This window comes from Helianthus annuus, chromosome 11, assembly GCF_002127325.2.
Source record: "Helianthus annuus cultivar XRQ/B chromosome 11, HanXRQr2.0-SUNRISE, whole genome shotgun sequence".
Taxonomy (NCBI): Eukaryota; Viridiplantae; Streptophyta; class Magnoliopsida; order Asterales; family Asteraceae; genus Helianthus; species Helianthus annuus.
The window spans coordinates 136,995,376-137,008,108 of NC_035443.2; the positions used below are offsets into that span (position 1 = coordinate 136,995,376).

General features: G+C 34.7%; 2 protein-coding genes across 2 annotated transcripts; one reads left to right on the forward strand and one right to left on the reverse strand.

Moving 5' to 3' along the window:
* The first annotated feature begins 2,315 nt into the window (after positions 1-2,315).
* On the forward strand, positions 2,316-6,083 carry LOC110890281. The gene is made up of 6 exons (XM_022137880.2): positions 2,316-2,608; positions 4,296-4,422; positions 4,501-4,836; positions 4,920-5,105; positions 5,204-5,368; positions 5,737-6,083. Exons 3-6 carry the CDS (start codon positions 4,501-4,503, stop codon positions 5,917-5,919), a joined length of 870 nt encoding a protein of 289 aa, XP_021993572.1. The 5' UTR covers positions 2,316-2,608; positions 4,296-4,422; the 3' UTR covers positions 5,920-6,083.
* LOC110888258 (uncharacterized protein At5g41620-like) lies at positions 2,967-4,046 on the reverse strand. The gene is made up of 2 exons (XM_022135790.2): positions 4,029-4,046; positions 2,967-3,960 (listed from the first exon to the last, which is right to left on the reverse strand). Exons 1-2 carry the CDS (start codon positions 4,044-4,046, stop codon positions 3,277-3,279), a joined length of 702 nt encoding a protein of 233 aa, XP_021991482.1. The 3' UTR covers positions 2,967-3,276.
* Positions 6,084-12,733: the final 6,650 nt, after the last annotated feature.

Below are 12,733 nucleotides of genomic sequence, written 5' to 3' on the forward strand. Positions count from 1 at the left end.
TAAACATTTTGCACCAGTATCATGACTACCCCACTAATTTTCACAATCTGTGATCGCATCATCAAATCTGTTCGCTGAAGCCCCAGACGGTGTCCCCGAACAACCCAGCTTGGTCATTAAAAACTCAGAAAAATTTTCAGTCACCAAATTTTTTCTGGAGACTCACCTCGTTATTGCGATCAGAAAATGCCTTTGTTTTGGATCAAATTGACATTTAGCACCATGGTTCTGGATCAAAAAATGCGATCAATTTTTTTAGGCATTTGTTCTAGATCAAATTGACATTTAGCACCATGGTCCCTTCGTACGAAGCTACACTGATATCACAAGAACACTTCCTAACACATTTTTCGATCGAGAATCTTTATTTCTGTGAATTTCATGATGAAACTTCCCAGGATTGTGCGAAAATCAATCATGAACATGATGATGTCTTCAATTTCAAATTCCATCCATGAATTCACATTCAATTTGATGTTTATTTGATGTTTTACGTTATAACCCACTACACATCCAAAAATAATGAGCGTAGGTGATTCAATCAACTGTTAGATCGATTGAATCGGTACCGTAGCTCTGATACCACTTGATAGTCTAGGAAACGTCGAGTTTGACGGAGCTTTGGTCCCAAAACGACCGGTTCGATGATAGGAAATGAGTAGAATATAGAGAACGACACCGAACGATCACTTATAATCTGGTTTCTATTGATATATGAAAGTTACATGCCCGTAAAACCAGTTGAACAACATTTCCCCTTAGGGACCAAAAAGCTTGTCCAACACAAGACCCAAGCATCCTATATATAGGCATGCTGACTTCGTACAAACCCACATGGGTGCCTTCGTACGAAGCTGGAATGGTCTTGGATATTAGTACGAACCCACAAAGTAGTCCCTTCGTACGAAGTGACTCCCTTCGTATGAAGGTACTGTTACATCACAATACCTTGGTTTCATACTGGATTTCACTCTATTCTATACAATATTCAACACACACTCTATCTAGCTATTCGCACAGTGGCAGACATACAAAATATGCACCAACAATTTCAATATTATTTCAACAATAATTTACAATTCAATTACACAAATTTACAACAAAAATCATTTTTTGAATAAAATTTTACGATACAAAATTTTATAATAATTATTAATATAAATTTATTAAATGGAATGTTAACTATTGTCTTGATATTCAAAATTCTAATAATAATAATAATAATAAGGGTTAACTTATAGTACAAAATGGTTAAAAATATAAAGTGTAAGAAGCCATCCTAGAGTGACAAATATGAAGGAATTATAGATTCTTCTATAGTGCGAAGGAAACATATTAGGTATTCAAGTATCAGGAAATTTTTAAGCAACTAAAACTATATGGTTTATTAACCTAATTTATTTAGAATAGTCCACTCCTATGATATATCTCTTAGTGCAAAAGTGTATCTATGTAGTGCAGTGAAACCAAAGGGTTTATAGTCTAGCGGTGACTAGATTTGTTGGAAAGATGTTTTTCCACAAATTGGTTGAGGGTTCCAAGTTATGGTGAACAAATTTGTAGATTTAGGCTTATACTGGGCAAATGTGTAGATTTAGGTGTAGAACTAGATGATGTGTAAGTTAGCCAATAGAAATCATTTTTCTAAACAAAAATTTTATGATACAAAAATTTAATAATAATTAAGTTTCCATATTATTTTAAAAAAAATTATAATTTTATACACAAAGTTACCATAGAAATCATTTATCTGAACAAAAATTTATAATACAAGATTTTAATAATATAAATTTCAATAGTATTTTAATAAATGAAATGTTAGCTATTGTCTTGAAATTCAAATATTTAACAATAATAACAACAACAATAATAATAATAATTATAATAATATTAATATTAATATTAAACTAATGTAACATAATATGACATGATATAATATAATGTTATGGGATAATATTATAATAATAATAATAATAATATTAATAATAATAATAATAATATACGATACTATACTATACTATACGATGTAATCTAATCTAATATGACACTACTAGAAAATTGAGCAATTGCCACCAGAATTTGTGACCAAAAAAATTGGTTTCAAAATTTGTGACCATTTTTTGACCGATCTCTTATTAGTAGCAAAATCTGTTATTGACTATAATTACGGTCGCTATTCAATGGGAAATCCCCAATTGAAATAAAAAAAAGTCTAATGATATGGTAAGGTCACAAAATGGTGGCAAATAAATAAAAAAATGAAAACGTTGGTGGGTTTACGATTGATTTGGGACCGCTATCTTTGCCACCGTATTTTGCAGTCACAATATTGATAAAAAATATTAGCGGGCTAAAAGGAAAAAAATAGGCGGGCTAAAAGGAAAAAAATAGGCAGATCATTTAGGGTTTATGTTTCCATAATTTTTGGAGGACAGATAGCAATTGCCGTATTACAGAATTGAGGTATTCCTCACAATTACAGAATCCCTCCACTACACCATTACTTGTCCATTATCATCTCCCAAAAGTTCTAATTAATCATTCGCCCGGTGAAGAATCATCTCTAAGTTGAAGTTCTGATTAATCGTTCGCCGGTGACGGACGAAAGGTACGTTTGATTCTTGACTTAATTTCCTTCTTTAGCAATTTCATCACTTTAATTTGTTCTTATGTTTTCGATTGTTGTTATCAATGATATGGGAGGCTTGAAGAAAATAATAAAGTTATTATTCCAATAATAAACATGGAATACCTAGTAGTATTCGTTGTCTAGGAACATATCTATGCATCTCTTTACTTTGTCTTTGGTTTTACGTGGTGTTGTGGTGAGTTTTAGAACGCCCCTCTTTGTCTCTAATTAATATGTACTTTTTGTGGAATGAGTGCATCTTTCCGTGTCTAGCGGTTTATGTCTAGCGGTTTGTAATCGTTGCTGCCTTCCTGAAAGAAAAAAAAAACAACAAAAACAAGAAAAGATAAGCATTTTGATTACCTCCAAAAGCTTCCCATCATCCTGTACAAACTGCTCATACCTGGATAACAATACAACCATCTTTTTTCAGCATGTGCCATATGAAACATGATATAACTATTGTGTACGCTGTAGTGAACTATAGTTTCGGTTTTACAAACGTCTATCATTCCTAAAACACATCTTATATGACATCTTTCACTCTTGTGCATCTGTATTTGGCGGGATTATCCTTTGAAAGCAACTCGGTGATCGGTTCGTACACCTCATGACCCATACTCAACCCGAACCAACCCGGAACCGTTTCAACCCGACAAAAGTTCCGAGCTTAACTTTTCAACTATGGATTCCTTTGTTGATGTCGTGTCTTGTTTCATTTGCATTCGTTCGTCTAGCCAAGATTCTGATATATGAAGAATCATTCCATCTCGGGTCGATCTATAGCTTGAACCGTTACCTTTATCAGGATTTACATGCTTCAACGAGTGCAATTCGTGTTCATAGTTTTTTATCCCCCATGCAAACTCGTCACATAGATCTTCCAAAAGTACCCTGGATCTCCACTCTTTTTCCAAGTCTTTTATAGGATTCACGAGGTTCGTTTTCGTCTCGTAAAGCTCCTGCGCCAGTTTCCGGTGAAGTGCCTCTGACCATTTTCGTAATTTCCTTTCGTCTTCAAGCTCGTCCCGGACAGATTGAATAGCGGCAGTGGCATGACCTTGTTTATCTTTGGTTAGTTGCCTCATCAAGTGTTCCATCTCGTGGCGGTCACGGGCCAGTTCTTTGATCTTTGAACGGGCCAGTTCTAGTTCGCGTTTCAAATCCCGAACCAGGGTTATGTTAGCTGCGTGTAATTCTTCGAGGCTCCAGATTCTGTTCAAAACTTTGAGCAGCTCAGTTGATGTTTTGAGACTATAGCCCGTCTCATCGTTTCCTCCTCTAAACTCGATAGAACTTGTAGGAGTAACAGCAGGGTTGTAAGGTGCTACCTATGATAAAATTATCCAATTTTCAAACAAATGATAGTTCAAATACAATTCAAAAGGTTTTTATTTGCATTTGAGTTAAATGCCATTTTAGTCCCTGTGGTTTGAGCCATTTTGCAAGTTTAGTCCAAAGGTTTCATTTTTAACCTGTGGGTCCAAAAAGGTTTTACAGTTGCCATTTTAGTCCACTGGGTTAACTTCATCCATTTTTTCTGTTAACGAGAAGGCCAATTTGGTCATTTTCAAACAAATGATAGTTCAAATACATATATTGTTTCTTTATGTGCATAAAAAAATGTTACTAATATGGTTTTGTATTCATTGCTTTCATTTTGTAGATTTAGTAATCAAGGGACTGCTACCCGGGTTATTTTATCAAATTTAATAAGTTTGTGGTCCGGTCCATGGGAGAGCTGGAGACATGTTCCTAATGAGCACAAGACACGGTTATTTGAGCGATTCCAGGTGTGTGTACTTAGACCATTCTTATTATTTAACTGGTTGGAACTTTTTGTACGTTTATTTAAAGTTTTTTCTTCATAGATGCATTTCCAGTGGGAGGATAAATGGAATGCACGAATTCATAGGTGCTGGGAGAAGTGCATTGCTGGTAAATTCCCTAATTTGTTGCGGAACGTACGAAATGATGCTAAAGCTACAGCGAAAGAAAAAGGTAAAAATGTTGGAGAGGATATGACCGATCTTATTGACTTTAAACCAGCATGGATAAGATCTGAGATATGGAAACAAATGCTTGACCACTGGAACACACCTAAGTGGAAAGCAAAGTCTTTAAGAAACAAAGAAATTAGAGGTAGGGCAACTGGAGGCAAACATACACTAGGATCTCAATCCTATGCGAGCATGAAAAGAAAAGCGGTAAAAATTGTTAATTTCCCTCTTATATATATATATATCATGTAAATATCATTTTTATTAACTTCTAAATTCCACATTTATAGGCTAAGATACTTGGGCGTGAACTGTCAGTTCATGAAGCGTGGAAGCAATCACGCTGCAGGAAAGGAAGTCGACCATTGGATAAAGATCTAAGTTGTAGTAGTTCACTACTTTTGGATGTTGATTCGGAAGGGAACACTCAAGAAGAAAATATTGTATGGGTTGATGATAGGGCAGAGGAGACTTGGGTAAGTTGATTGATTAGTAAATCCAAACAACATATTTCAAAAACAGAAGTTTATTAAAATGAGATTTGAATAATATAATTATGTGTTTATCCCGTTAGGTTAAATATGATGGTTTTCTTGTGGAAAAGTACGGGAAAGAACGCATTAAACATCCAAAATTTGATGAAGACTTATGGTCACGAGCTGCGGGCATGAATAAAGGAAAAGTGTACGGGTTAGGCAATGTTAGTGACCCGTGTGTACATAACAGAGAAGACCCTGAGGTATGTTTAATCCTTTTAGACTAATAGTTTTTCGAAATATAAATAAAATTGTTTGCTCTTTGGCATAAGTGGAATCACATACATTAGTAATTTTTGTGCATTTCTGTTTGTTTGGTTTGCGATGTTTGTTTTTTTATCGTTGGGGTTGACATTCATATTGAGGAATTTCATATTGGTTTGATTACACTTTCTATACGGGTTGTTTCATACAAAAATTTGCTTGTGAAATTAGGTATAATTTCCTTCTAAATATGTAAACATTTAAAATGTAGCTCACAATTGTATTATGTTTTCTTTGCAACCAACTTGACCCGTTATTACTTTTGTTAGTTCTGACTTCTTGATTCTATTCGTTGGTTGTTTTGTAGATTGAAAAGTTGAACTTAGTTATCAAGGAGCTCGTTAAGACTAATGATGAAGAAAAAGAAAGGTTAGATGGAATTATTGCAACGTTGTTGGCTGAAAAAGAGAAAGATAAAGCGGATAAAGATGCTCTGCTCGAGAGGATGTCACAAATTGAAGCTATGTTAACGGCTACAGTTCGAAAATAGGCTATAAACACTTGGTTTCGAATGTTATGATGTTTTATCATATTAGGATACTTTTGGTTGTTTTATGTTTTAGTTGGTATTTTTATTAGAATGTTTTATATGCTTTTGAAACAGAGATGTTTTATATAACTTTGGGATTTTGTTATTTTATTAGACTTTTTATATATATTTTGGAGTTTTATTGATATGTGATTTGGATGAAATAGCAGGGAGAAATCTGAATCAAAACCCACCAAACAACTCCGTAGCAAATAAATGGTGGTGTCAAAAAATGGTGGCTAAATGGTATTAAATGGTGGCTAAATCGTGTCGCTAAATGGTGCATGGTGTCAAAAATGGTGACTAAATGGTATTAAATGGTGGTTAAATGGTAGCTATTATCTAAAAAACTCTGGCAAAATGGTGGGAAAACGGTGGCAAAATGGTGGGAATACCGGTGGCTAAATGGTAGCTAAATGGTATCTGGTACAAAAAAACGGTGGCAAAATGGTGGGAATATCAGTGGCTAAATGGTATCAAAGCGGTGGCAAAAAAACTCGTCACAACATAGGTGGCAAAAATGGTGGCAATATCGGTGGCTAAATGGTATCAAAGCGGTGGCAAAAAACTCGTCACAACATGGTAGAAATGGTGGCAATAACGGTGGCTAAATGGTATCAAAGCGGTGGCAAAAAACTCGTCACAACACGGTAGCAAAACAAGGTGGAGCGTAACAAACATGTAGCGGTGGCAAATAATTTTGACCAGTTTTGTGGTGGCAAAAATTTGGTAGCAAAATATTAAAATGGTCACTATTTGGTGGCATTAGGGCAATTGACACGGATGTTTTTGTCACCGCATTTTCGGTGGCAAAATGGTGACAACAAGGAAATTACTACCATTTTGTGACCGAATATTTCATAGCAAATACCCTTTTTTCTAGTAGTGTGATATTTTATTGAGGGATTATAAATATCCTTAAAAAACATTGTATCTCTTTACATAGCTTTTTTAAAAAGTCCATGATTGAGTCGCTAGTTAAAGTCGTATGTCAGTTTAGGCCAGGCCGAACAAAGTAAAATTACAAGTCATTAGTAAAAAAAACATTTATTAGAGTGGTGAAAATTTTTAACTAAAGCGATTTGGTATATAGTGAGAACTAAATACACTTAAACACCGTTATAGATAATACTTGACTCGAAATTTGCTATGATCCATATTTATTTAATAGATCAAAAAACTGATGCCAATTAAATAATTTAACACATCTTTTAAAACCCTTTGAAAAACACTTTTACATAAAACCTAACAATTTACACTGGTGTCCGGCACCGGTTTATTATATTACATCTTTTACAAAGATATCTCTTTATTGTAATTACCTTTTAATACAAATGTGACTTTTTATTATTGGTGTGCGTTAAGCGTGATATGATTTTATTAATATTTTAAGCCTATTTTACGCATTAGTCAAGTTTTAAATTTATAAAACACGATATTGTGCTAACACTAAACACACACTTGGGCAAGTGCACTCATCGTGAGCGTAGTATAGTGTCGATAAGATACCAAGGTCATCCAAGGACACAAGAGCTTTTAATACCGGTTTATCGTCAACGTCTAATCAATCTAAATTTTTTAAAAGAGAGTTTTTAAACATGAAAATAAAACAAAAAATGAAAAGATAAGTAAAATGAAAAACAAATAGACAAGATAGAATCACTTAGATCCAACTCATCTTTAATGTATCCTTTGATGATTTTCGCACATTCGAACTTTTTAAGAGATTATCTTAGTTATAGTAGTAGGCCCCTCTTTTGAAGGTGACGTTACCCTTGGCTAAGTGGTTTGAGTCAGCAAGTATACAATCCCAAGAAGCCGATTTAAAGTATTAATAGTAGTTTACATATGAGGGGTTCAAGCTATTCGCACCCCCGCCTTCCAATACCTTTGGGGCATTGAAGGATGTCCTAGTAAGCTTGAACCAAGTCCTCGCAGGATCTATACAATGAACGATACAAGAACTTTAGCAAACCACCCTCCTAACCCTCTTCCAGGTCGTTAACGCGCTTTATATAGACCATAAAGACACGAATGAGCAAATCAATGAAATCATGAAGAAACGGTAAAGAAAATCAGTTTCAACATAAGAAACTAGTTATTAAAGTCATTAATACAAACCCAATTAAAAATTGCAGAAAGATTAAAAATCAAAAGTAATACATTAAAGACTTGTCTTCACCAAGTGATGTAAGAGATTAGCCAAACATGACCTTTGATTGACAAGAACTCTTACGATCAACCTTGGATCCCGAGATGACTAAACACTCTAAAGATGAAAGATGGATTATGGTGGTGGTTGTTGGTGTTGTAGTGATGGTGGAGTGGTGGCAAAGTGGGAGAGAAGTGGTTAGCGAAGGGATGCCTTTGAAGTGAACCAAGCACCCCTATTTATAGCCAGAACAGAGCCCCGGCCACGGCCCCGTGTCCATTGGGCATGGCCCGTGGCCATCCTTCTTCTCTTCCTTCATTAATTGCATCCGTCAGCAGAGGGCCCCACACGACCCCGTGTGTTCTGGGCATGGCCCCATTGTAGGATCGTATATGGACTCGAAACGAGTCGTTCAGAGGCGTTCTACTCAATATGAAAGGCGGAAACTGACATATCAAGTTTGATTCAGCTAGATGTTCACTTTAAATGTCTTTCTGATTGAATTGACAAAGTTTTACAGCAAGACGACACTTCGGCAGCACTTTGGCTCCGGAAACAACTATCTAATTTCGTACCAAATGAAACGAGATCAGAGCTATTTATAGACAAGCTAATTCTGCGTGAATGGTTCATGCGAAATTATAGTTCACACGAAACTAAGGTTTCATGCGAAATTACAAAGTAATTTCGCACGGAATTACCTTATCACCATTCCAAACGAAATTACCCAGTTCATGCGGAATTAACCTTTTGACATGATTTTTTGAACTTCGTGCCCTGATCTAACTAATACAATACAAGACTCGATACAACACGAAGTCGACAGACGTATGCACTAACAGACTCCCCCTCGGATGTTGACGAGTCTTAAGTGACGAGTCTTCAACGTCTTCAGTCTTTATCAGTCTGTCTGCACTCTCTGAAGTATCTGACAATGTAAAACTTCCAACTTTTCTCCTCTCTTTTCATCAGCAGCAACAGACTCTCCTCGAACAAAGAATCTCCCCTCGGATGTTGATCTTTAATGAATCAGGATCTCAATCTGGCTCTCAAGCTTTCTAATTCTCTTGATCAGATCTCTTGATTCTTTAAGTTTATCAGCATCAGCAATACCAAGATCGTAACCAAGCTCACATTCTACTCAGGTATATACAGACTCCCCCTTTCGATATGCTAGATCGCAGTTTGGCTTTTTGAAAACACAGAGTCCTCAGGTATTGGAACCTGGCTCTCCATCATTCAGAATCAGGATCTGAAACCTGGCTATCCTGCACATTCTCTACCACAAACATAAGCTTTATAACATTAAAATTTGACACATTTATATCACTTGCAGGTATCTTTCCATAAAGATTTAATCATCTAACTGTTTCTGATGACCACTTGTAAGCATAACATTCCAAAGACTTTTCTCATTAACCACAAACTCTCCCTCATGAAATGTTCATCATGTTTAGCACTTAGGATTTTGAAAATCAGCTTTTCTACAACAGTTGTCGAAAATAAGATGAAATAAAATCTCTTTGGATTTTTCAAAATTTTATGCTAAAACACACTGAAAATCTTTTTGGATTTTTTTTTTTGAATAAAACGAAATGCAGTAAAGAAATATTTACAAACAATATTTTTGTGAGTTTGTGTAAGAGGATCATATCAGTTTTTTGAGACAAATCACCAACACCATTAAGCTTTAAACATTTTAAGTTCTAAACAATTCACTTAGATTGTCAGTATATTGATCCACTTAAATTTTCACACAAAGTTCAACTGTTCTGAGATACGAGATTAATGTTTTAAGCACTTAAACTTATTCGCGTGTTCCACCACTTGAATATATTCCCGTATCCAGATCCCAATATTCAGTCTTACAGGTGAATATACCTAGATGATATCTATTAAAGGGTGAAATGCGAAACCGTGAGAGCTCAGGTCAGAACTTTCGTTCAGCAAAGAGATGACGGCTCGTCTTTTGGTGTGTTTTCTTTAGAGAATCTTTTCTTCAACAGCACATGATTAGTATTTTTCAATGTTTCATTATTTTTTTTACTGAGGGCAGCGCTATATTTCAAGCAAGCAGAAAGTATTATACGGGGACTAGGCCATTGCTTCCGCAAAATCAGAAGTCCCGGGATAATACCCCAGATATTACTGAGTATAAAGACCTAGTATCTCAGAAAGAGGGACCTTTCAAACAAGATTTCGGGGGTTACCCATATATCGGAGAGATGTTCCCCACGATATAAGCAAGTTTGAAATTTTAGATTTATATCTCAAAAACAATCTACTAAATGTGCAAAAACCTACTGGCACATCCATAGTGAGATCGTTTTTGAATAAAATGAAATAAAATCTTTTTGGATTTTTCAAAATTTTATGCTAAAACACACTGAAAATCTTTTTGGAATTTTTTTTTGAATAAAATGAAATGCAGCAAAGAAATATTTACAGACAATATTTTTGTGAGTTTGCGTAAGAAGATCATATCAGTTTTTTAGACAAATCACCAACACCACTAAGCTTTAAACATTTTAAGTTCTAAACTGTTCACATAGATTGTCAGTATATAGATCCACTTAATTTTTCACACAAAGTTCAACTGTTCCGAAACGAGATTAATGTTTTAAGCACTTAAACTTATTCGCGTGTTCCACCACTTGAATATACTCCCGTATCCAGATCCCAATATTCAATCTTACAGGTGAATATACCTAGATGATATCTGTTAAAGGGTTAAATGCGAAACCATGAGAGCTCAGGTCAGAACTTCCGTTCAGCAAAGAGATGACGGCTCGTCTTTTGGTGTGTTCCCTTTAGAGAATCTTTTCTTCAACAACACATGATTAGTATTTTTCAATGTTTCATCTTTTGGGACTAGGCCATTGCTTCCGCAAAATCAGAAGTCCCGAGATAATACCCAAGATATCACTGAGTATAAAGACCTAGTATCTCAGAAAAAGGGACCTTTCAAACAAGATTTCGGGGGTTACCCATATATCCGAGAGATGTTCCCCATGATATAAGCAAGTTTGAAATTTTAGATTTATATCTAAAAAACAATCTACTAAATGTGCAAAAACCTACTGGCACATCCATAGTGAGATCGTTTATCACATTTTTGACTTTTCAATTCTTTAGCATGTTGTGATAGTCAACTGATGTACTATCATTTCCTCTTTTTCACAACAAAACTCATTTTGAACTTTATCATGTTTTTGACATTTTCAAATTTTCTAATGTTTTTGGATTTTCTGAAAATTACTTACTCCCCCTAAAATTCAAAATCAATAAAGAAAAATTGAAAACAAACTGAACAAGTAAAGTGACAACTGTTGTGAATTGCTTCAAATCGCCATCCACTTGGCATAAACAATCAGAACTCCCCCTTACAACAAACTATTTTCCCATTATGATTTCAAAACACTTAAGTTTGTATTAATCAAAATGGTTTTTCCGGAAAATAAGTTTTGTTGATTTTTCAAACCACTTGTAGGTTCGGGGTTCATCACATTGTTCTTTCAATCACTTGAAAAATTTAACAATTTTAGATTTCATCAACAATCAACACTTGTAGAAAATCAAGTACAACTTAATGTTCCTGATTTGTCTTTGAACTCTCACCAACTTCATATGTTGAATTTTCAAAAATTTTAAATTTGTTAGTTGGTGGTTCATTTTTCTTAACAACTTTTTCTTTGAGTTTTTCAGAGACTTCCTGTTTTGTTTTTGTTGCTTGAGAACAGTTCCATGCAACGTGACCAACTTTATTGCATTTGTAGCAATTCTTGTCTCCTTTCTTTGATAAGCTCCATCCTTCATTTTCTTTGCTTCTTGGCATGGAGTTCTCTGTTTGATTGCTTCCAGAATGAGCTTTTTGATTCCTCTTCACAGCTTGTCCCTGGAACAAATTTTGTATTTGTTTTAGAAATTTTCTCATTTTTATAATTTTCAGGTGGAATAAAACCCAATCGTTTCTTTTTGAAATTACTGTTATGGTTTGGTTTCTTTTGAAAACCAGAACCAGAACTGTAACCTTTTTTCTTGTTTAATCTTTGTTGAACTCTTGAAGTGTATTTTTTAGGTTTTGCATTAAGATTTAAATCTTTTATTTCAGAAATATTAATTTCTATTAATTTGAAAACCTGTTTAATCATTTCAAATTTAACACTTCTTATTGGAAATTCTTTATCAGAATATAATTTGTCTGAATCATTCAAAGTATATGCCACTTTGAATGGTTCGTCATTCAAATTATATTTTGATAACAAGAATTCTTTATTGTAATCTCTTTTAACCGACGTCTTTGAACTGTTGACCGACGAACTCGAACTTTTGACAGACGAACTTGAACTTCCAGACTCGGACTTTGACTCAGACTCCTCATCTTTATCCAACACCTGATCGACCATCTTTTTTATTAACTCGGACTCATGATCAGTGTCAGACGATGTAAATGTGACAACAATATTGTCTGGTAAATCATCAGTTGTTTCATATTTTAACTGTATATTGACTGCCTTTTTGACTTGATCCTCATTCAGTTTTCTGGGAGAATATCCTTCCCAGATCGGAGGCGGACACTTGTTATAACTAACACTTTGTTTCTTACCAGTATCCTTCTTCTTT